This window comes from Taudactylus pleione, unplaced genomic scaffold (assembly GCF_031769625.1).
Source record: "Taudactylus pleione unplaced genomic scaffold, aTauple2 ptg000455l, whole genome shotgun sequence".
NCBI classification, from domain to species: domain Eukaryota; kingdom Metazoa; phylum Chordata; class Amphibia; order Anura; family Myobatrachidae; genus Taudactylus; species Taudactylus pleione.
Genome location: NW_028284857.1, coordinates 679,003 through 705,353, shown reverse-complemented (window position 1 = coordinate 705,353; position 26,351 = coordinate 679,003). Strand labels below are relative to the sequence as shown.

The window sequence follows — 26,351 nt, the reverse complement described above, 5'->3', positions numbered from 1 at the left end:
CTGTATATACTGCACAGCACCTTCCTACTCACCTATATACTGCACAGCACCTTCCTGCTCACCTGTATACTGCACAGCACCTTCCTGCTCACCTGTATACTGCACAGCACCTTCCTGCTCACCTATATACTGCACAGCTCCTTCCTACTCACCTACATACTGCACATCACCTTCCTACTCACCTATATACTGCACAGCACCTACTGTATATACTGCACAGCACCTTCCTACTCACCTATATACTGCACAGCACCTTCCTGCTCACCTGTATACTGCACAGCACCTTCCTGCTCACCTATATACTGCACAGCACCTTCCTACTCACCTATATACTGCACAGCACCTTCCTACTCACCTATATACTGCACAGCACCTACTGTATATACTGCACAGCACCTTCCTACTCACCTATATACTGCACAGCACCTTCCTGCTCACCTGTATACTGCACAGCACCTTCCTGCTCACCTATATACTGCACAGCACCTTCCTACTCACCTATATACTGCACAGCACCTTCCTACTCACCTATATACTGCACAGCACCTACTGTATATACTGCACAGCACCTTCCTACTCACCTATATACTGCACAGCACCTTCCTGCTCACCTATATACTGCACAGCACCTTCCTGCTCACCTATATACTGCACAGCACCTACTGTATATACTGCACAGCACCTTCCTACTCACCTATATACTGCACAGCACCTTCCTGCTCACCTATATACTGCACAGCACCTTCCTGCTCACCTGTATACTGCACAGCACCTTCCTACTCACCTATATACTGCACAGCACCTTCCTACTCACCTATATACTGCACAGCACCTTCCTACTCACCTATATACTGCACAGCACCTTCCTACTCACCTATATACTGCACAGCACCTTCCTGCTCACCTATATACTGCACAGCACCTTTCTGCTTACCTATATACTGCACAGCACCTTCCTGCTCTCCTATATACTGCACAGCACCTTCATACTCACCTATATACTGCACAGCACCTTCCTACTCATCTATATACTGCACAGCACCTTCCTGCTCACCTATATACTGCACAGCACCTTCCTGCTCACCTATATACTGCACAGCACCTTCCTACTCACCTATATACTGCACAGCACCTTCCTGCTCACCTATATACTGCACAGCACCTTCCTGCTCACCTATATACTGCACAGCACCTTCCTGCTCACCTATATACTGCACAGCACCTACTGTATATACTGCACAGCACCTTCCTACTCACCTATATACTGCACAGCACCTACTGTATATACTGCACAGCACCTTTCTGCTCACCTATATACTGCGCAGCACCTTCCTGCTCACCTGTATACTGCACAGCACCTACTGTATATACTGCACAGCACCTTTCTCCTCACCTATATACTGCACAGCACCTTTCTCCTCACCTATATACTGCACAGCACCTTTCTCCTCACCTATATACTGCACAGCACCTTCCTGCTCACCTATATACTGCACAGCACCTTCCTGCTCACCTGTATACTGCGCAGCACCTTCCTGCTCACCTATATACTGCGCAGCACCTTCCTGCTCACCTGTATACTGCACAGCACCTTTCTCCTCACCTATATACTGCACAGCACCTTTCTGCTCACCTATATACTGCACAGCACCTTTCTGCTCACCTGTATACTGCACAGCACCTTTCTCCTCACCTGTATACTGCACAGCACCTTCCTGCTCACCTGTATACTGCACAGCACCTTTCTCCTCACCTGTATACTGCACAGCACCTTTCTCCTCACCTATATACTGCACAGCACCTTTCTGCTCACCTATATACTGCACAGCACCTTCCTGCTCACCTATATACTGCGCAGCACCTTCCTGCTCACCTGTATACTGCACAGCACCTTTCTGCTCACCTGTATACTGCACAGCACCTTTCTCCTCACCTATATACTGCACAGCACCTTTCTGCTCACCTGTATACTGCACAGCACCTTTCTCCTTACCTATATACTGCACAGCACCTTTCTGCTCACCTGTATACTGCACAGCACCTTTCTGCTCACCTGTATACTGTGCAGCACCTTCCTGCTCACCTGTATACTGCGCAGCACCTTCCTGCTCACATATATACTGCGCAGCACCTTTCTGCTCACCTGTATACTGCGCAGCACCTTCCTGCTCACCTATATACTGCGCAGCACCTTTCTCCTCACCTGTATACTGCACAGCACCTTTCTGCTCACCTATATACTGCACAGCACCTTCCTGCTCACCTGTATACTGCGCAGCACCTTCCTGCTCACCTATATACTGCGCAGCTCCTTTCTGCTCACCTATATACTGCACATCACCTTCCTACTCACCTATATACTGCACAGCACCTTCCTGCTCACCTATATACTGCACAGCACCTTCCTACTCACCTATATACTGCACAGCACCTACTGTATATACTGCACAGCACCTTCCTGCTCACCTATATACTGCACAGCATGTTTCTCCTCACCTATATACTGCACAGCACCTTTCTGCTCACCTATATACTGCACAGCATCTTTCTGCTCACCTATATACTGCACAGCTCCTTCCTGCTCACCTATATACTGCACAGCACCTTTCTGCTCACTTATATACTGCACAGCACCTTCCTGCTCACTTATATACTGCGCAGCACCTTTCTGCTCACCTATATACTACACAGCACCTACTGTATATACTGCTCAGCACCTTTCTCCTCACCTATATACTGCACAGCATCTTTCTCCTCACCTATATACTGCACAGCACCTTCCTGCTCACCTATATACTGCAGAGCACCTTGCTGCTCACCTGTATACTGCACAGCACCTTCCTGCTCACCTATATACTGCACAGCACCTTTCTCCTCACCTATATACTGCACAGCACCTTTCTCCTCACCTATATACTGCACAGCACCTTTCTCCTCACCTATATACTGCACAGCACCTTCCTGCTCACCTATATACTGCACAGCACCTTCCTGCTCACCTGTATACTGCGCAGCACCTTCCTGCTCACCTGTATACTGCGCAGCACCTTTCTCCTCACCTGTATACTGCACAGCACTTTTCTGCTCACCTATATACTGCACAGCACCTTTCTGCTCACCTGTATACTGCACAGCACCTTTCTCCTCACCTATATACTGCACAGCACCTTTCTGCTCACCTGTATACTGCACAGCACCTTTCTCCTCACCTGTATACTGCACAGCACCTTTCTGCTCACCTGTATACTGCACAGCACCTTCCTGCTCACCTGTATACTGCGCAGCACCTTCCTGCTCACCTATATACTGCGCAGCACCTTTCTGCTCACCTGTATACTGCGCAGCACCTTCCTGCTCACCTATATACTGCGCAGCACCTTTCTCCTCACCTATATACTGCGCAGCACCTTTCTGCTCACCTGTATACTGCACAGCACCTTCCTGCTCACCTGTATACTGCACAGCACCTTTCTCCTCACCTATATACTGCACAGCACCTTTCTGCTCACCTGTATACTGCACAGCACCTTTCTGCTCACCTGTATACTGCGCAGCACCTTCCTGCTCACCTGTATACTGCGCAGCACCTTCCTGCTCACCTGTATACTGCACAGCACCTTCCTACTCACCTATATACTGCACAGCACCTTCCTACTCACCTATATACTGCACAGCACCTTTCTCCTTACCTATATACTGCACAGCACCTTTCTGCTCACATATATACTGCGCAGCACCTTTCTGCTCACCTGTATACTGCGCAGCACCTTTCTGCTCACCTGTACACTGCACAGCACCTTTCTGCTCACCTGTATACTGCGCAGCACCTTCCTGCTCACCTGTATACTGCGCAGCACCTTCCTGCTCACCTATATACTGCGCAGCACCTTCCTGCTCACCTGTATACTGCGCAGCACCTTCCTGCTCACCTATATACTGCACAGCACCTTCCTGCTCACCTGTATACTGCACAGCACCTTTCTCCTCACCTATATACTGCACAGCCCCTTTCTGCTCACCTATATACTGCACAGCACCTTTCTGCTGACCTGTATACTGCACAGCACCTACTGTATATACTGCGCAGCACCTTCCTGCTCACCTGTATACTGCGCAGCACCTTTCTGCTCACCAATATACTGCACAGCACCTTTCTGCTGACCTGTATACTGCACAGCATCTACTGTATATACTGCGCAGCACCTTCCTGCTCACCTGTATACTGCGCAGCACCTTCCTGCTCACCTATATACTGCACAGTTCCTTTCTGCTCACCTATATACTGCACAGCACCTTTCTGCTGACCTATATACTGCACAGCACCTTCCTGCTCACCTGTATACTGCACAGCACCTACTGTATATACTGCGCAGCACCTTCCTGCTCACCTGTATACTGCGCAGCACCTTCCTGCTCACCTATATACTGCGCAGCACCTTTCTGCTCACCTGTATACTGCACAGCACCTTTCTGCTCACCTGTATACTGCACAGCACCTACTGTATATACTGCGCACCACCTTCCTGCTCACCTGTATACTGCGCAGCACCTTCCTGCTCACCTATATACTGCGCAGCACCTTTCTGCTCACCTGTATACTGCGCAGCACCTTTCTGCTCACCTGTATACTGCGCAGCACCTTCCTGCTCACCTATATACTGCGCAGCACCTTTCTCCTCACCTGTATACTGCACAGCACCTTTCTGCTCACCTGTATACTGCACAGCACCTTCCTACTCACCTATATACTGCACAGCACCTTCCTGCTCACCTATATACTGCACAGCACCTTCCTGCTCACCTATATACTGCACAGCACCTTCCTACTCACCTATATACTGCACAGCACCTTCCTACTCACCTATATACTGCACAGCACCTTCCTACTCACCTATATACTGCACAGCACCTTCCTACTCAGCTATATACTGCACAGCACCTACTGTATATACTGCACAGCACCTTCCTACTCACCTACATACTGCGCAGCACCTACTGTATATACTACACAGCACCTTCCTGCTCACCTATATACTGCACAGCACCTTCCTACTCACCTATATACTGCACAGCACCTTCCTGCTCACCTATATACTGCACAGCACCTTCCTACTCACCTATATACTGTACAGCACCTTCCTGCTCACCTATATACTGCACAGCACCTTCCTAATCACCTATATACTGCACAGCACCTACTGTATATACTGCACAGCACCTTCCTGCTCACCTATATACTGCACAGCATCTTTCTCCTCACCTATATACTGCACAGCACCTTCCTACTCACCTATATACTGCACAGCACCTTCCTGCTCACCTATATACTGCACAGCACCTTCCTGCTCACCTATATACTGCACAGTACCTTCCTACTCACCTATATACTGCACAGCACCTTCCTGCTCACCTACATACTGCACAGCACCTTCCTGCTCACCTATATACTGCACAGCACCTTCCTACTCACCTATATACTGCACAGCACCTTCCTGCTCACCTATATACTGCGCAGCACCTTTCTCCTCACCTGTATACTGCACAGCACCTTTCTGCTGACCTGTATACTGCACAGCACCTACTGTATATACTGCGCAGCACCTTCCTGCTCACCTGTATACTGCGCAGCACCTTCCGGCTCACCTATATACTGCACAGCACCTTTCTGCTCACCTATATACTGCACAGCACCTTTCTGCTGACCTATATACTGCACAGCACCTTCCTGCTCACCTGTATACTGCACAGCACCTACTGTATATACTGCGCAGCACCTTCCTGCTAACCTGTATACTGCGCAGCACCTTCCTGCTCACCTATATACTGCGCAGCACCTTTCTGCTCACCTGTATACTGCGCAGCACCTTTCTGCTCACCTGTATACTGCGCAGCACCTTCCTGCTCACCTATATACTGCGCAGCACCTTTCTCCTCACCTGTATCCTGCACATTACCTTTCTGCTCACCTATATCCTGCACAGCACCTTCCTACTCACCTATTTACTGCACAGCACCTTCCTGCTCACCTATATACTGCACAGCACCTTCCTGCTCACCTATATACTGCACAGCACCTTCCTACTCACCTATATACTGCACAGCACCTTCCTACTCACCTATATACTGCACAGCACCTTCCTACTCACCTATATACTGCACAGCACCTTCCTACTCAGCTATATACTGCACAGCACCTACTGTATATACTGCACAGCACCTTCCTACTCACCTACATACTGCGCAGCACCTACTGTATATACTACACAGCACCTTCCTGCTCACCTATATACTGCACAGCACCTTCCTACTCACCTATATACTGCACAGCACCTTCCTGCTCACCTATATACTGCACAGCACCTTCCTACTCACCTATATACTGCACAGCACCTTCCTGCTCACCTATATACTGCACAGCACCTTCCTAATCACCTATATACTGCACAGCACCTACTGTATATACTGCACAGCACCTTCCTGCTCACCTATATACTGCACAGCATCTTTCTCCTCACCTATATACTGCACAGCACCTTCCTACTCACCTATATACTGCACAGCACCTTCCTGCTCACCTATATACTGCACAGCACCTTCCTGCTCACCTATATACTGCACAGTACCTTCCTACTCACCTATATACTGCACAGCACCTTCTTACTCACCTATATACTGCACAGCACCTACTGTATATACTGCACAGCACCTTCCTGCTCACCTATATACTGCACAGCACCTTCCTACTCATCTATATACTGCACAGCACCTTTCTGCTCACCTATATACTGCACAGCACCTTTCTGCTCACCTATATACTGCACAGCACCTTTCTGCTCACCTATATACTGCACAGCACCTACTGTATATACTGCACAGCACCTTTCTGCTCACCTATATACTGCACAGCATCTTTCTGCTCACCTATATACTGCACAGCACCTTTCTGCTCACCTATATACTGCACAGCACCTTTCTGCTCACCTATATACTGCACAGCACCTACTGTATATACTGCACAGCACCTTTCTGCTCACCTATATACTGCACAGCATCTTTCTGCTCACCTATATACTGCACAGCACCTTCCTACTCACCTATATACTGCACAGCATCTTTCTGCTCACCTATATACTGCACAGCATCTTTCTGCTCACCTATATACTGCAAAGCACCTTTCTCCTCACCTATATACTGCACAGCACCTTTCTCCTCACCTATATACTGCACAGCACCTTTCTCCTCACCTATATACTGCACAGCACCTACTGTATATACTGCTCAGCACCTTTCTCCTCACCTATATACTGCACAGCACCTTCCTGCTCACCTATATACTGCACAGCACCTTCCTGCTCACCTATATACTGCGCAGCACCTTTTTGCTCACCTATATACTGCACAGCACCTTTCTGCTCACCTATATACTGCACAGCACCTTCCTGCTCACCTATATACTGCACAGCACCTTCCTGCTCACCTATATACTGCACAGCACCTTTCTGCGCACCTATATACTGCACAGCACCTTTCTGCTCACTTATATACTGCACAGCACCTTTCTGCTCACCTATATACTGCGCAGCACCTTTCTGCTCACCTATATACTGCACAGCACCTTCCTCCTCACCTATATATACTGCACAGCACCTTCCTACTCACCTATATACTGCACAGCACCTTCCTGCTCACCTATATATACTGCACAGCACCTTTCTGCGCACCTATATACTGCACAGCACCTACTGTATATTCTGCTCAGCACCTTCCTGCTCACCTATATACTGCACAGCACCTTCCTGCTCACCTATATACTGCACAGCACCTTCCTACTCACCTATATACTGCACAGCACCTTCCTACTCACCTATATACTGCACAGCACCTTCCTACTCACCTATATACTGCACAGCACCTTCCTACTCAGCTATATACTGCACAGCACCTTCCTACTCACCTATATACTGCACAGCACCTTCCTACTCACCTATATACTGCACAGCACCTTCCTGCTCACCTATATACTGCACAGCACCTTCCTGCTCACCTATATACTGCACAGCACCTACTGTATATACTGCACAGCACCTTCCTACTCACCTACATACTGCGCAGCACCTACTGTATATACTACACAGCACCTTCCTGCTCACCTATATACTGCACAGCACCTTCCTACTCACCTATATACTGCACAGCACCTTCCTGCTCACCTATATACTGCACAGCACCTTCCTACTCACCTATATACTGCACAGCACCTTCCTGCTCACCTATATACTGCACAGCACCTTCCTACTCACCTATATACTGCACAGCACCTACTGTATATACTGCACAGCACCTTCCTGCTCACCTCTCTACTGCACAGCACCTTCCTACTCACCTATATACTGCACAGCACCTTCCTGCTCACCTATATACTGCACAGCACCTTCCTGCTCACCTATATACTGCACAGTACCTTCCTACTCACCTATATACTGCACAGCACCTTCCTGCTCACCTACATACTGCACAGCACCTTCCTGCTCACCTATATACTGCACAGCACCTACTGTATATACTGCACAGCACCTTCTTACTCACCTATATACTGCACAGCACCTACTGTATATACTGCACAGCACCTTTCTGCTCACCTATATACTGCACAGCATCTTTCTGCTCACCTATATACTGCACAGCACCTTTCTGCTCACCTATATACTGCACAGCACCTTTCTGCTCACCTATATACTGCACAGCACCTACTGTATATACTGCACAGCACCTTCCTACTCACCTATATACTGCACAGCACCTTCCTACTCACCTATATACTGCACAGCATCTTTCTGCTCACCTATATACTGCACAGCATCTTTCTGCTCACCTATATACTGCACAGCACCTTTCTCCTCACCTATATACTGCACAGCACCTTTCTCCTCACCTATATACTGCACAGCACCTTTCTCCTCACCTATATACTGCACAGCACCTACTGTATATACTGCTCAGCACCTTTCTCCTCACCTATATACTGCACAGCACCTTCCTGCTCACCTATATACTGCACAGCACCTTCCTGCTTACCTATATACTGCGCAGCACCTTTTTGCTCACCTATATACTGCACAGCACCTTTCTGCTCACCTATATACTGCACAGCACCTTCCTGCTCACCTATATACTGCACAGCACCTTCCTGCTCACCTATATACTGCACAGCACCTTTCTGCGCACCTATATACTGCACAGCACCTTTCTGCTCACTTATATACTGCACAGCACCTTTCTGCTCACCTATATACTGCGCAGCACCTTTCTGCTCACCTATATACTGCGCAGCACCTTCCTACTCACCTATATACTGCACAGCATCTTTCTGCTCACCTATATACTGCACAGCATCTTTCTGCTCACCTATATACTGCACAGCACCTTTCTCCTCACCTATATACTGCACAGCACCTTTCTCCTCACCTATATACTGCACAGCACCTTTCTCCTCACCTATATACTGCACAGCACCTACTGTATATACTGCGCAGCACCTTTTTGCTCACCTATATACTGCACAGCACCTTCCTGCTCACCTATATACTGCACAGCACCTTTCTGCGCACCTATATACTGCACAGCACCTTTCTGCTCACTTATATACTGCACAGCACCTTTCTGCTCACCTATATACTGCGCAGCACCTTTCTGTTCACCTATATACTGCACAGCACCTTCCTACTCACCTATATACTGCACAGCACCTTCCTGCTCACCTATATATACTGCACAGCACCTTTCTGTGCACCTATATACTGCACAGCACCTACTGTATATTCTGCTCAGCACCTTCCTGCTCACCTATATACTGCACAGCACCTTCCTGCTCACCTATATACTGCACAGCACCTTCCTACTCACCTATATACTGCACAGCACCTTCCTACTCACCTATATACTGCACAGCACCTTCCTACTCACCTATATACTGCACAGCACCTTCCTACTCAGCTATATACTGCACAGCACCTTCCTACTCACCTATATACTGCACAGCACCTTCCTACTCACCTATATACTGCACAGCACCTTCCTGCTCACCTATATACTGCACAGCACCTTCCTGCTCACCTATATACTGCACAGCACCTACTGTATATAACGCACAGCACCTTCCTACTCACCTATATACTGCACAGCACCTACTGTATATACTGCACAGCACCTTCCTGCTCACCTATATACTGCACAGCACCTACTGTATATACTGCACAGCACCTTCCTACTCACCTACATACTGCGCAGCACCTACTGTATATACTACACAGCACCTTCCTGCTCACCTATATACTGCACAGCACCTTCCTACTCACCTATATACTGCACAGCACCTTCCTGCTCACCTATATACTGCACAGCACCTTCCTACTCACCTATATACTGCACAGCACCTTCCTGCTCACCTATATACTGCACAGCACCTTCCTACTCACCTATATACTGCACAGCACCTACTGTATATACTGCACAGCACCTTCCTGCTCACCTCTCTACTGCACAGCACCTTCCTACTCACCTATATACTGCACAGCACCTTCCTGCTCACTTATATACTGCACAGCACCTTCCTGCTCACCTATATACTGCACAGTACCTTCCTACTCACCTATATACTGCACAGCACCTTCCTGCTCACCTACATACTGCACAGCACCTTCCTGCTCACCTATATACTGCACAGCACCTACTGTATATACTGCACAGCACCTTCTTACTCACCTATATACTGCACAGCACCTACTGTATATACTGCACAGCACCTTCTTACTCACCTATATACTGCACAGCACCTACTGTATATACTGCACAGCACCTTTCTGCTCACCTATATACTGCACAGCATCTTTCTGCTCACCTATATACTGCACAGCACTTTTCTGCTCACCTATATACTGCACAGCACCTTTCTGCTCACCTATATACTGCACAGCACCTACTGTATATACTGCACAGCACCTTCCTACTCACCTATATACTGCACAGCACCTACTGTATATACTGCACAGCACCTTCCTACTCACCTATATACTGCACAGCACCTTCCTACTCACCTATATACTGCACAGCATCTTTCTGCTCACCTATATACTGCACAGCATCTTTCTGCTCACCTATATACTGCACAGCACCTTTCTCCTCACCTATATACTGCACAGCACCTTTCTCCTCACCTATATACTGCACAGCACCTTTCTCCTCACCTATATACTGCACAGCACCTACTGTATATACTGCTCAGCACCTTTCTCCTCACCTATATACTGCACAGCACCTTCCTGCTCACCTATATACTGCACAGCACCTTCCTGCTCACCTATATACTGCGCAGCACCTTTTTGCTCACCTATATACTGCACAGCACCTTTCTGCTCACCTATATACTGCACAGCACCTTCCTGCTCACCTATATACTGCACAGCACCTTCCTGCTCACCTATATACTGCACAGCACCTTTCTGCGCACCTATATACTGCACAGCACCTTTCTGCTCACTTATATACTGCACAGCACCTTTCTGCTCACCTATATACTGCGCAGCACCTTTCTGCTCACCTATATACTGCACAGCACCTTCCTGCTCACCTATATATACTGCACAGCACCTTCCTACTCACCTATATACTGCACAGCACCTTCCTGCTCACCTATATATACTGCACAGCACCTTTCTGCGCACCTATATACTGCACAGCACCTACTGTATATTCTGCTCAGCACCTTCTCACCTGTATACTGCACAGCACCTTTCTGCTCACCTGTATACTGCACAGCACCTTCCTGCTCACCTATATACTGCACAGCACCTTCCTACTCACCTATATACTGCACAGCACCTTTCTGCTCACCTATATACTGCACAGCACCTTTCTGCTCACCTATATACTGCACAGCACCTTTCTGCTCACCTATATACTGCGCAGCACCTTTCTGCTCACCTATATACTGCACAGCACCTATATATTAAATGCACTTATATACTAAGTGGCTGGAAGTCACAGGCAGGTGTAGGAGCCCTAACTCTGTATCTGGTTACCGAGATGTTGCCAGGTAAATATTGTGTCTCGTAAACACTGTTGCGCTGTCAGACTTTCCATGCTGGATCATGTTATTACAGGTCAGGTACCCATGATCTCACCTGGGAGGAACGTGTCCTCATCTGGGAGATATGACTTGTTCTCTGTTCTCCTTTGTGCATTGTATGTTGCGTGTTCCCCGCTCTCCTGTGAGCATTGTATAGTGCGTGTTCCCTGCTCTCCTTTGTGCAGTGTATGTTCCGTGTTCTCTATTCTCCTGTGTGCAGTGTATAGTGCGTGTTCTCCTGTGTGAAGTGTATGTTCCGTGTTCCCTGCTCTCCTGTGTGCAGTGTATGTTCCGTGTTCTCTATTCTTCTGTGTGCAGTGTATAGTGCGTGTTCTCCTGTGTGAAGTGTATGTTCCGTGTTCCCTGCTCTCCTGTGTGCATTGTATAGTGCGTGTTTCCTGCTTTCCTGTGTGCAGGGCATGTTGCGTGTTCCCTGCTCTCCTGATTGCATTGTATGTTCCGTGTTCCCTGCCCTTCTGTGTGCAGTGCATGTTGCGTGTTACCTGCTCTCCTGAGTGCAGTGTATAGTGTGTCTATCCTGTGTGCAGTGTATGTTGCGTGTTCCCTGCTCTCCTGTGTGCAGTGCATGTTGCGTGTTCCCTGCTCTCCTGTGTGCAGTGCATGTTGCGTGTTCCCTGCTCTCCTGTGTGCAGTGTATGTTGCGTGTTCCCTGCTCTCCTGTGTGCAGTGTATGTTGCGTGTTCCCTGCTCTCCTGTGTGCAGTGTATGTTGCGTGTTCCCTGCTCTCCTGTGTGCAGTGTATGTTGCGTGTTCCCTGCTCTCCTGTGTGCAGTGCATGTTCCGTGTTCCCTGCTCTCCTGTGTGCAGTGCATGTTGCGTGTTCCCTGCTCTCCTGTGTGCAGTGCATGTTGCGTGTTCCCTGCTCTCCTGTGTGCAGTGTATGTTGCGTGTTCCCTGCTCTCCTGTGTGCAGTGTATGTTGCGTGTTCCCTGCTCTCCTGTGTGCAGTGTATGTTGCGTGTTCCCTGCTCTCCTGTGTGCAGTGCATGTTGCGTGTTCCCTGCTCTCCTGTGTGCAGTGCATGTTGCGTGTTCCCTGCTCTCCTGTGTGCAGTGCATGTTGCGTGTTCCCTGCTCTCCTGTGTGCAGTGTATGTTGCGTGTTCCCTGCTCTCCTGTGTGCAGTGTATGTTGCGTGTTCCCTGCTCTCCTGTTTGCAGTGTATGTTGCGTGTTCCCTGCTCTCCTGTTTGCAGTGTATGTTGCGTGTTCCCTGCTCTCCCTGTGTGCAGGGTATGTTGCGTGTTCCCTGCTCTCCTGTGTGCAGTGTATGTTGCGTGTTCCCTGCTCTCCTGTGTGCAGTGTATGTTGCGTGTTCCCTGCTCTCCTGTGTGCAGTGTATGTTGCGTGTTCCCTGCTCTCCTGTGTGCAGTGCATGTTGCGTGTTCCCTGCTCTCCTGTGTGCAGTGCATGTTGCGTGTTCCCTGCTCTCCTGTGTGCAGTGTATGTTGCGTGTTCCCTGCTCTCCTGTGTGCAGTGTATGTTGCGTGTTCCCTGCTCTCCTGTGTGCAGTGCATGTTGCGTGTTCCCTGCTCTCCTGTGTGCAGTGCATGTTGCGTGTTCCCTGCTCTCCTGTGTGCAGTGCATGTTGCGTGTTCCCAGCTCTCCTGTGTGCAGTGTATGTTGCGTGTTCCGTGCTCTCCTGTGTGCAGTGCATGTTGCGTGTTCCCTGCTCTCCTGTGTGCAGTGCATGTTGCGTGTTCCCTGCTCTCCTGTGTGCAGTGCATGTTGCGTGTTCCGTGCTCTCCTGTGTGCAGTGTATTTTGCGTGTTCCCAGCTCTCCTGTGTGCAGTGTATGTTGCGTGTTCCCTGCTCTCCTGTGTGCAGTGCATGTTGCGTGTTCCCTGCTCTCCTGTGTGCAGTGCATGTTGCGTGTTCCCTGCTCTCCTGTGTGCAGTGCATGTTGCGTGTTCCCTGCTCTCCTGTGTGCAGTGTATGTTGCGTGTTCCCTGCTCTCCTGTGTGCAGTGCATGTTGCGTGTTCCCTGCTCTCCTGTGTGCAGTGCATGTTGCGTGTTCCCTGCTCTCCTGTGTGCAGTGCATGTTGCGTGTTCCGTGCTCTCCTGTGTGCAGTACATGTCAGTGACCTGGAATTACTGTGATGTTACGACCCCCAGTGTCTCATGGCTGATCTGGGCACATGTAATAGTTCTGCTCCCTGCATACGCCAGAATCTCCGGGTGGAAGCTTTAATGAAGCCGTGTGAAGTACACATCTGACCTCCGTGACCTCGCAGAGCAATTATTGCCCCTTACCGTACCTGGTACAGACAGACCCTCGGTGCCTGGCCTGAGGCACATTCCTGGCACTGACTCAGGGTGGATTACTGTTATTATCCTTTCTTTATAATGTACAGGGATTACACAAGACAATTATACATCAGATTACAATGAGTACAAGCACAGGCAGGATGGAGAGAGTGGAGGATCTGATAGAGGACTAGTCAGGATGTATTCCAGTAAGTCATTATTATCCTTTATTTCTGCAGCTCCTTACACAGTACATACACATCACTGACCAAGGAACCTGTGACTTATAGTACAATACAGGACAAGGACATGGGATCTGATTCAGAGCCGCTCGCTCGAACGCGGCCGATGTTAAGTGACCGCGCATGTGCATGATTCGTTCTGCGCGTACGCGAAGTACTCTGTGCGATCGCAGGCCGCTCGCTGGCCCAGCACAGACAGCCCGGTGTAATGAGTGACAGGCGAGTCCGTGTGTGGGTGGTAACAGGGGCACTAATAACGGGGGAGTGGAGGTGGGAACGCAGGCGTGCCGGAGTGTAGCAGCGCCGTCTGTAAGGCGAGTATAATTATCAGTCAGCGTCACAGTACGCGTCACCTGCCTGTGTATTACACTGAAGTTTTCGCAGTGCTTGCGGCAGGGTAAGGGAACCCCAAGCGCTGCGATCGCTACCAATGGTGCTCGATGTACCAATGTTTTATTACACTTCCTGGAGATGACGTGCGCTAGTGGGCGACTCTACATACGCTAATGGGTGTCTGCATACACAGAGCGATCGCTCGCACAGACAAAGTGGGCGTGCTTATGCCTTTCTGAGCGAGAGCCTGCCATGCTGTCACGTAGCCGAATTTGCATATACTGGGTGCGAGCGATCGCATCTAGCGAGCGGCTCTGCATCAGGTCCATGGTGTATACACATTGCTGCAATAGCAATTAAAGAACTCACAATAAGCAGCCGGGAGTCAGCAGTCACGTGTTAGGTGCCCTAATGGGGAGTAAGGAGAAGAAGTAAGTGAAAGGAGAAGCTCATGAGGGAGGAGGACCCTGCTCGTGAGAGCTTACATTCTAAGGGGAGGGGCAGACAGACGAGCGTGACACAGAAGGGGAGGGGCAGACAGACAGGCGTGACATAGAAGGGGAGGGGCAGGCAGACAGGCGTGACACAGAAGGGGAGGGGCAGACAGACAGGCGTGACACAGAAGGGGAGGGGCAGACAGACAGGCGTGACACAGAAGGGGAGGGGTAGACAGACAGGCGTGACATAGAAGGGGAGGGGCAGGCAGACAGGCGTGACACAGAAGGGGAGGGGCAGACAGACAGGCGTGACAGAAGGGGAGGGGCAGACAGACAGGCGTGACACAGAAGGGGAGGGGCAGACAGACAGGCGTGACACAGAATGGGAGGGGCAGACAGACAGGCGTGACACAGAAGGGGAGGGGCAGACAGACAGGCGTGACACAGAAGGGGAGGGGCAGACAGACAGGCGTGACACAGAAGGGGAGGGGCAGACAGGTGTAACACAGAAGGGGAGGGGCAGACAGACAGGCGTGACACAGAAGGGGAGGGGCAGACAGACAGGCGTGACACAGAAGGGGAGGGGCAGACAGACAGGCGTGACACAGAAGGGGAGGGGCAGACAGACAGGCGTGACACAGAAGGGGAGGGGCATACAGACAGGCGTGACACAGAAGGGGAGGGGCAGACAGACAGGCGTGACACAGAAGGGGAGGGGCAGACAGACAGGTGTAACACAGAAGGGGAGGGGCAGACAGACAGGCGTGACACAGAAGGGGAGGGGCAGACAGGTGTGACACATAAGGGGAGGGGCAGACAGGCGTGACACAGAAGGGGAGGGGCAGACAGACAGGCGTGACACAAGGGGAGGGGCAGACAGACAGGCGTGACACAGAAGGGGAGGGGCAGACAGACAGGCGTGACACAGAAGGGGAGGGGCAGACAGACAGGTGTAACACAGAAGGGGAGGGGCAGACAGACAGGCGTGACACAAGGGGAGGGGCAGACAGGCGTGACACAGAAGGGGAGGGGCAGACAGACAGGCGTGACACAGAAGGGGAGGGGCAGACAGACAGGCGTGACACAGAAGGGGAGGGGCAGACAGACAAGCGTGACACAAGGGGAGGGGCAGACAGACAGGCGTGACACAAGGGGAGGGGCAGACAGGCAGGCGTGACACAGAAGGGGAGGGGCAGACAGATGTGACACATAAGGGGAGGGGCAGACAGGCGTGACACAGAAGGGGAGGGGCTGACAGACAGCCGTGACACAAGGGGAGGGGCAGACAGACAGGCGTGACACAGAAGGGGAGGGGCAGACAGACAGGCGTGACACAGAAGGGGAGGGGCAGACAGACAGGTGTAACACAGAAGGGGAGGGGCAGACAGACAGGCGTGACACAAGGGGAGGGGCAGACAGACAGGCGTGACACAGAAGGGGAGGGGCAGACAGACAGGCGTGACACAGAAGGGAAGGGGCAGACAGGTGTAACACAGAAGGGGAGGGGCAGACAGACAGGCGTGACACAGAAGGGGAGGGGCAGACAGACAGGCATGACACAGAAGGGGAGGGGCAGACAGACAGGCGTGACACAGAAGGGGAGGGGCAGACAGGCGTGACACAGAAGGGGAGGGGCAGACAGACAGGTCTGACACAGAAGGGGAGGGACAGACAGGCGTGACACAGAAGGGGAGGGGCAGACAGACACGCATGACACATAAGAGGAGGGGCAGACAGACAGGCATGACACATAAGAGGAGGGGCAGACAGACAGGCGTGACACAGAAGGGGAGGGACAGACAGGTGTGACACAGAAGGGGAGGGGCAGACAGACTGGCGTGACACAGAAGGGGAGGGACAGACAGACAGGCGTGACACAGAAGGGGAGGGGCAGAGAGACAGGCGTGACACAGAAGGGGTAGATAGGGAGGAAAGAGCTTGAGGCGGGTTAGGATGAGAGCTGGAAGGCTATGATTAAGTAGGGGGTCTTGAGAGCCCGTTTGAAGATATGTAGAGAGGTGGAGAGTCTGATGGGGAGAGAGTTCCAGAGGTAGGGAGCAGCACGGGCAAAATCGTAGAGGCTGGAGTCAGAGGAAGTAATCGGATGGCAGGAGAGACGACATACATTTGTTGAGTGAAGTGGATGGACGGGAGTGTGAAAAGTGAGGCTGTATTCCTGTGATTGGGACAATATTACTGTGAGCGAGGCTGTGTTCCAGAGACTGAGGCTATGTTCCAGAGACTGAGGCTGGATTCCAGAGACTGAGGCTGTGTTCTAGAGACTGCTGCTGTATTCCAGAGACTGCGGCTGTATTCCAGAGACTGCGGCTGTGTTCCAGAGATTGAGACTGTATATGAGTGAAAGAAGCTATATCCCAACAAGTGAATCTGTGTACAAGTGAGTGTGGCTGTATACCAATTTGTGAGGCTGTATACATTCTGGTGAAGTTATATTCCAGCGAGTGCAGCTGTATACGAGCAAGTGAGGCTGTATTCCAGTGAGTGAGGTTGTGTTCTAGCGAGTGAGGCTGTATTCCAACGAGTGAGGCTGTATTCCAGTGAGTGAGGCTGCATCCCAGTGAGTGAGGCTGTATAGCAACGAGTGCGGTTGTATACCAGTGAGTGCGGTTGTATACCAGTGAGTGCGGCTGTATTCCAGCGAGTGAGGCTGTATTCCAGCGAGTGCGGTTGTATTCCAGCGAGTGCGGTTGTATTTCTCGCGAGTGAGGCTGTATACCAGCGAGTGAGGCTGTATTCCAGTGAGTGCGGCTGTATACCAACGAGTGAGGCTGTATTCCAGTGAGTGAGGCTGTATTCCAGTGAGTGAGGCTGTATACCAGCGAGTGCGGCTGTATACCCAGTGAGTGTGGCTGTATTCCAGCGAGTGAGGTTCTGTTCTAGTGAGTGAGGTTGTGTTCTAGTGAGTGTGGTTGTGTTCTAGTGAGTGCGGTTGTATACCAGCGAGTGCGGTTGTATACCAGCGAGTGCGGTTGTATTCCAGTGAGTGCGGTTGTATACCAGTGAGTGCGGTTGTATTCCAGCGAGTGCGGTTGTATTTCTCGCGAGTGAGGCTGTATACCAGCGAGTGAGGCTGTATTCCAGTGAGTGCGGCTGTATACCAGCGAGTGAGGCTGTATTCCAGTGAGTGAGGCTGTATACCAGCAAGTGAGGCTGTTTACCCAGCGAGTGCGGCTGTATACCCAGTGAGTGTGGCTGTATTCCATCGAGTTCAGCTGTATTCCAGCAAGTGCGGCTGTATACCAGCGAGTGCGGCTGTATACCCAGTGAGTGTGGCTGTATTCCAGCGAGTGAGGTTCTGTTCTAGTGAGTGAGGTTGTGTTCTAGTGAGTGAGGTTGTGTTCTAGTGAATGCGGTTGTGTACCAGCGAGTGAGGCTGTATTCCAGCGAGTGAGGCTGTATACCAGCGAGTGAGGTTGTGTTCTAGTGAGTGCGGCTGTATACCAGCGAGTGCGGCTGTATACCAGCGAGTGCGGCTGTATACCCAGTGAGTGTGGCTGTATTCCAGCGAGTGAGGTTGTGTTCTAGTGAGTGAGGTTGTGTTCTAGTGAATGCGGTTGTATACCAGCGAGTGAGGCTGTATTCCAGCGAGTGAGGCTGTATACCAGCGAGTGAGGTTGTGTTCTAGTGAGTGCGGCTGTATACCAGCGAGTGCGGCTGTATACCAGCGAGTGAGGCTGTATTCCAGTGAGTGAGGCTGTATACCAGCGAGTGCAGTTGTATACCAGCGAGTGCGGCTGTATTCCAGTGAGTGAGGCTGTATTCCAGCGAGTGAGGCTGTATTCCAGCAAGTGAGGCTGTATTCCAGTGAGTGCGGCTGTATACCCAGCGAGTACGGCTGTATACAAAGGAGTGCGGCTGTATTACAGTGAGTGCGGCTGCATACCAGCGAGTGCGGCTATATTCCAGCGAGTGTGGCTGTATACTCAGCGAGTGCGGCTGCATACCCAGCGAGTGCGTCTGTATACCCAGCGAGTGCGTCTGTATACCCAGCGAGTGAGGCTGTATTCCAGCTAGTGAGGCTGTATTCCAGCGAGTGAGGTTGTGTTCTAGTGAGTGCGGGTGTATACCAATGAGTGCGGCTGTATACCAACGAGTGCGGCTGTATACCAATAAGTGAGGCTGTATACCAACGAGTTAGGTTGTGTTCTAGTGAGTGCGGTTGTATACCAGTGAGTGCGGTTGTATACCAGCGAGTGAGGCTGTATTCCAGTGAGTGAGACTGTATTCCAGCGAGTGCGGTTGTATTCCAGCGAGTGCGGCTGTATACCAGCGAGTGTGGCTGTATACCAGCGAGTGCGGCTGTATTCCAGTGAGTGAGGCTGTATTCCAGCGAGTGAGGCTGTATTCCAGCGAGTGAGGCTGTATTCCAGCAAGTGAGGCTGTATTCCAGTGAGTGCGGCTGTATACCCAGCGAGTACGGCTGTATACAAAGGAGTGCAGCTGTATTACAGTGAGTGCGGCTGCATACCAGCGAGTGCGGCTGTATACTCAGCGAGTGCGGCTGCATACCCAGTGAGTGCGGCTGTATTCCAGCGAGTGCGTCTGTATACCCAGCGAGTGCGTCTGTATACCCAGCGAGTGAGGCTGTATTCCAGCTAGTGAGGCTGTATTCCAGCGAGTGAGGTTGTGTTCTAGTGAGTGCGGGTGTATACCAACGAGTGCGGCTGTATACCAATAAGTGAGGCTGTATACCAACGAGTTAGGTTGTGTTCTAGTGAGTGCGGTTGTATACCAGTGAGTGCGGTTGTATACCAGCGAGTGAGGCTGTATTCCAGTGAGTGAGACTGTTTTCCAGCGAGTGCGGTTGTATTCCAGCGAGTGCGGCTGTATACCAGCGAGTGTGGCTGTATACCAGCGAGTGCGGTTGTATTCCAGCGAGTGCGGTTGTATTCCAGCGAGTGCGGCTGTATACCAGCGAGTGCGGTTGTATACCAGCGAGTGCGGTTGTATACCAGCGAGTGAGGTTGTATTCCAGTGAGTGCGGCTGTATTCCAGCGAGTGCGGCTGTATTCCAGCGAGTTAGGCTGTATACCCAGCGAGTGAGGCTGTATACCCAGCGAGTGAGGCTGTATACAAAGGAGTGCGGCTGTATACAAAGGAGTGCGGCTGTATACCCAGTGAGTGCGGCTGTATACAAAGGAGTGCAGCTGTATTCCAGCGAGTGCGGCTGCATACCAGCGAGTGCGGCTGTATACCCAGCGAGTGCGGCTGTATACCCAGCGAGTGCGGCTGTATACCCAGCGAGTACGGCTGTATACCAACGAGTTCGGCTGTATTCCAGCGAGTGCGGCTGTATACAAAGGAGTGCGGCTGTATTCAAAGGAGTGCGGCTGTTTACCCAGCGAGTGCGGCTGTATACCCAGCGAGTGCGGCTGTATACCCAGCAATTGCGGCTGTATACCCAGCGAGTGCGGCTGTATACCAACGAGTTCTGCTGTATTCCAGCGAGTGCGGCTGTATACCAGCGAGTGAGGCTGTATACCCAGCGAGTGTGGCTGTATTCCAGCGAGTGCGGCTGTATACCCAGTGAATGTGGCTGTATTCCAGCGAGTGAGGTTCTGTTCTAGTGAGTGAGGTTGTGTTCTAGGGAGTGCGGTTGTATACCAGCGAGTGCGGCTGTATACCAGTAAGTGTGGCTGTATTCCAGCGAGTGAGGTTGTGTTCTAGTGAGTGCGGTTGTATTCCAGCGAGTGCGGCTGTATACCAGCGAGTGCGGCTGTATACCAGCGAGTGAGGCTGTATTCCAGGGAGTGAGGCTGTATACCAGCGAGTGCGGTTGTATACCAGCGAGTGCGGCTGTATTCCAGCGAGTGAGGCTGTATACCAGCGAGTGAGGCTGTATACCAGCGAGTGAGGCTGTATTCCAGCGAGTGCGGCTGTATACCAGCGAGTGCGGCTGTATACCAGCGAGTGCGGCTGTATACCAGCGAGTGAGGCTGTATTCCAGTGAGTGAGGCTGTATACCAGCGAGTGCGGTTGTATACCAGTGAGTGCGGCTGTATATCCAGCGAGTGAGGCTGTATACCAGTGAGTGAGGCTGTATTCCAGTGAGTGAGGCTATATTCCAGCGAGTGAGGCTGTATACCAGCGAGTGAGGCTGTATACCCAGTGAGTGAGGCTGTATACCAGTGAGTGAGGCTGTATACCAGCGAGTGAGGCTGTATTCCAGTGAGTGCGGCTGTATACCAGCGAGTGAGGCTGTATACCAGCGAGTGAGGCTGTATACCAGTGAGTGCTGCATTATACCAGCGAGTGAGGCTGTATTCCAGTGAGTGCGGCTGTATACTTTAGAATGTAAGCTCTCACGAGCAGGGACCTCTTCCCTCATGCGCTTCTCCATACACTTTCTTCTACTCCTTACTCCCCATAAGGGCACCTAACACGTCTCTGCCAACTCCCCGCTGCTTAGTGTGTGCTATAATCACTATTGCAGCAATGTATATAATGTCCTTCACTGTACTATAAGTTTCTTGTTTGTTTTTTTTGTTCACTAATTAGTTTTATGTACTATGTAAGGCGCTGCGGAACACTTATGGCGCCATATAAATAAAGGATAATAATAATGAGTGAGGCTGTATACCAGCGAGTGAGGCTGTATTCCAGTGTGTGCGGCTGTATACCAAGGAGTGCGGCTTTATTCCAGCGAGTGCGGCTGTATAGCAGCGAGTGCGACTGTATTCCAGCGAGTGCGGCTTTATACCAGCTAGTGCGGCTGTATACCAGCGAGTGCGGCTGTATACCAGCGAGAGCGGCTGTATACCAGCGAGTGAGGTTGTGTTCTAGCGAGAGAGGTGGTATACGGCCAGGGAAATTACTGTACCTGTAGTACACACATGGAGATGATGACTGTAGCCAGTGATGAAAGACACCTCCTACTGGTGTGTGGTCCTCAGGGTATTAGTCACCATTCTTAAGTCAGTACTGTAGTAACTATGTCCTCAGTCACTGGACATGTGTGCTCCTCAGGGTATTAGTTACTACAGTACTGACCTCAGTATGGTGACTATGTCCTCAGTCACTGGACATGTGTGCTCCTCAGGGTATTAGTTACTACAGTACTGACCTCAGTATGGTGACTATGTCCTCAGTCACTGGACATGTGCGCTCCTCAGGATATTAGTTACTACAGTACTGACCTCAGTATGGTGACTATGTCCTCAGTCACTGGACATGTGTGCTCCTCTGGGTATTAGTTACTACAGTACTGACCTCAGTATGGTGACTATGTCCTCAGTCACTGGACATGTGTGCTCCTCAGGTTATTAGTTACTACAGTACTGACCTCAGTATGGTGACTATGTCCTCAGTCACTGGACATGTGTGCTCCTCAGGGTATTAGTTACTACAGTACTGACCTCAGTATGGTGACTATGTCCTCAGTCACTGGACATGTGTGCTCCTCAGGTTATTAGTTACTACAGTACTGACCTCAGTATGGTGACTATGTCCTCAGTCACTGGACATGTGTGCTCCTCAGGGTATTAGTTACTACAGTACTGACCTCAGTATGGTGACTATGTCCTCAGTCACTGGACATGTGCGCTCCTCAGGATATTAGTTACTACAGTACTGACCTCAGTATGGTGACTATGTCCTCAGTCACTGGACATGTGTCCTCAGGGTATTAGTTACTACAGTACTGACCTCAGTATGGTGACTATGTCCTCAGTCACTGGACATGTGTGCTCCTCAGGGTATTAGTTACTACAGTACTGACCTCAGTATGGTGACTATGTCCTCAGTCACTGGACATGTGTGCTCCTCAGGTTATTAGTTACTACAGTACTGACCTCAGTGTGGTGACTATGTCCTCAGTCACTGGACATGTGTGCTCCTCAGGGTATTAGTTACTACAGTACTGACCTCAGTATGGTGACTATGTCCTCAGTCACTGGACATGTGTCCTCCTCAGGGTATTAGTTACTACAGTACTGACCTCAGTATGGTGACTATGTCCTCAGTCACTGGACATGTGTCCTCCTCAGGTTATTAGTTACTACAGTACTGACCTCAGTATGGTGACTATGTCCTCAGTCACTGGACATGTGTGCTCCTCAGGTTATTAGTTACAGTACTGACCTCAGTATGGTGACTATGTCCTCAGTCACTGGACATGTGTGCTCCTCAGGGTATTAGTTACTACAGTACTGACCTCAGTATGGTGACTATGTCCTCAGTCACTGGACATGTGTCCTCCTCAGGATATTAGTTACTACAGTACTGACCTCAGTATGGTGACTATGTCCTCAGTCACTGGACATGTGTGCTCCTCAGGGTATTAGTTACTACAGTACTGACCTCAGTATGGTGACTATGTCCTCAGTCACTGGACATGTGTGCTCCTCAGGATATTAGTTACTACAGTACTGACCTCAGTATGGTGACTATGTCCTAAGTCACTGGACATGTGTGCTCCTCAGGTTATTAGTTACTACAGTACTGACCTCAGTATGGTGACTATGTCCTCAGTCACTGGACATGTGTGCTCCTCAGGATATTAGTTACTACAGTACTGACCTCAGTATGGTGACTATGTCCTCAGTCACTGGACATGTGTGCTCCTCAGGTTATTAGTTACTACAGTACTGACCTCAGTGTGGTGACTATGTCCTCAGTCACTGGACATGTGTGGTCCTCAGGGTATTAGTTACTACAGTACTGACCTCAGTGTGGTGACTATGTCCTCAGTCACTGGACATGTGTGCTCCTCAGGGTATTAGTTACTACAGTACTGACCTCAGTATGGTGACTATGTCCTCAGTCACTGGACATGTGCGCTCCTCAGGATATTAGTTACTACAGTACTGACCTCAGTATGGTGACTATGTCCTCAGTCACTGGACGTGTGTGCTTGGTTATTATGTGGTTAAAGCTTGTCTCACTTCTCCTCTCTATAGCCATGACCCCGGCCAGATGCCGTCAGTGACCAGGATAGGATACTACGTGTTACTGGCTGACCTGGGGGTTCTCATCAGGCCCCATAAATCTAATGCTGGGTACACGGGACACACCTGAGCGGCTTCACTCACCGTCACAATGCGCCAGCTGGCAATTTCCGTTGTGATTCATCTGCGACTTTATTCGTGTTTAAAATGAATTCTGGGTAGAGTGACCGCTCGGCGTCTATAGTACACTGCGGTGTGACGCTGTGCCTGCGAGTAATACGCAGCATTTACAGGAAAGTATGGTCCGCTACACCTCTCGGAGCAGCTCAGTGGCGCCGTGTGTGTTGTGCTGTATGGCGTAGTGACACTAGGTGTATCTGCCCTAAGATTGGCACAAAGGCAACATCTTCACATGAATCGTCAGCAGATGATGGGACATCCGTGTACACTGCGCAGTATGGTCTCATCGTGTTGGGGAACTGTACAATCATCCGATCGGTTTGGGAGGATCATCGGCCCTGTGCGCTGCGTACACACTCGGAGATTGTCGGATTGATCGGCCTGTTTACCGCACGGTGTTATTATTGCATAGTGTGTACCGAGCCTATAGGGTCCGGCTGGTACCCCCTGGGATGTCAGACCACAGCCAGACGGACTGACCCGTGTGTGAACCCCAGTGTACCCCAGCTGTGCCCGGGAGGAGGGGGAAGGATGTAAGGTTGCAGGGATGTGCAGAATGTAGAGCGGTGCTGGGAGAATGGGAGAGAGGGGCTGGGAGAGGGTGGGAGAGGCTGGGAGAGGAGGATCCCAGCAAGCAGCCAGCACAGCTACACACACAGCAGCCAGCACAGCTACACACACAGCAGCCAGTGACTGACACCTCTGTGTGACTCCAGCATGGAGAAGGGGAAAGCTGCCGGCGTCCTGCTGCTCCTCACCCTCTGCTCCCCACACGTCACCCACTCAGCCAGGCCAGAGGTGCAAGGTAAGAGCACCCCCCCCCCCCTCTTACTCACTATACCGTACCGGCTGGCACACTCCGGGCTCCTCTACCCACCACCTACACCTGGCACGCTCCAGGCTCCTCTACCCACCACCCACACCTGGCGTGCTCCAGGCGCACCATTCTTCATTGGCTGAATCAGTAGGGATCGTCGCTCCCACCTGGCTGCATCTTCCTGCTGTACTGTTCATCTTATTGGCTATATCAGTAGGGAGCACAGGTCATTACACCTAGTCATGGGCTGTATCAGTAGGGAGCACAGGTTCCTGACACCTAGTCATGGGCTGTATCAGTAGGGAGCACGGGTCCTTACACCCAGTCATGAGCTGTATCAGGGAACGCAGGTCCTTACACCCAGTCATGGGCTGTATCAGTAGGGAACGCAGGTCCTTACACCCAGTCTTGGGCTGTATCAGTGGGGAGTGCAGGTCCTTACACCTAGTCATGGGCTGTATCAGTAGGGAACGCAGGTCCTTACACCCAGTCTTGGGCTGTATCAGTGGGGAGTGCAGGTCCTTACACCCAGTCATGGGCTGTATTAGTAGGGAGCACAGGTCCTTACACCCAGTCATGGGCTGTATCAGTAGGGAGCGCAGGTCCTTGCACCTAGTCATGGGCTGTATCAGTAGGGAGCGCAGGTCCTTACACCCAGTCATGGGCTGTATCAGTAGGGGGCGCAGGTCCTTACACCTAGTCATGGGCTGTATCAGTAGGGAGCGCAGGTCCTTACACCTAGTCATGGGCTGTATCAGTAGGGAGCGCAGTCCTTACACCTAGTCATGGGCTGTATCAGTAGGGAGCGCAGGTCCTTACACCTAGTCATGGGCTGTATCAGTAGGGAGCGCAGGTCCTTACACCTAGTCATGGGCTGTATCAGTAGGGAGCGCAGGTCCTTACACCTAGTCATGGGCTATATCAGTAGGGAGCACAGCTCCGCCCTCCCTCCTAATGTGGGTGGGCTCTGGGAATGACTTAAAGGATTACTAAGACTATAATGTAACGGATAACAACTTGGCATTGCACTGTATATATGTGTGTGTG

At 50.9% G+C, this 26,351-nt stretch overlaps 1 protein-coding gene across 2 annotated transcripts in view; it reads left to right on the top strand.

Annotated features, from left to right (window-relative positions):
- THBS3 (thrombospondin 3) overlaps positions 1-26,351 on the top strand; it is an 809,978-nt gene that overhangs the window by 132,608 nt on the left and 651,019 nt on the right. Inside the window, exon 1 of one of the 2 annotated variants that reach the window (XM_088448475.1) lies at positions 25,158-25,292. The exons of the other annotated variant lie outside the window; for it this stretch is intronic. Within the exon in view, the coding sequence (XP_088304601.1) occupies positions 25,205-25,292 (88 nt within the window). The 5' untranslated portion in view covers positions 25,158-25,204. Of the gene's footprint in view, positions 1-25,157; positions 25,293-26,351 lie in introns of those variants that run through there. 2 annotated transcript variants of the gene reach the window in all.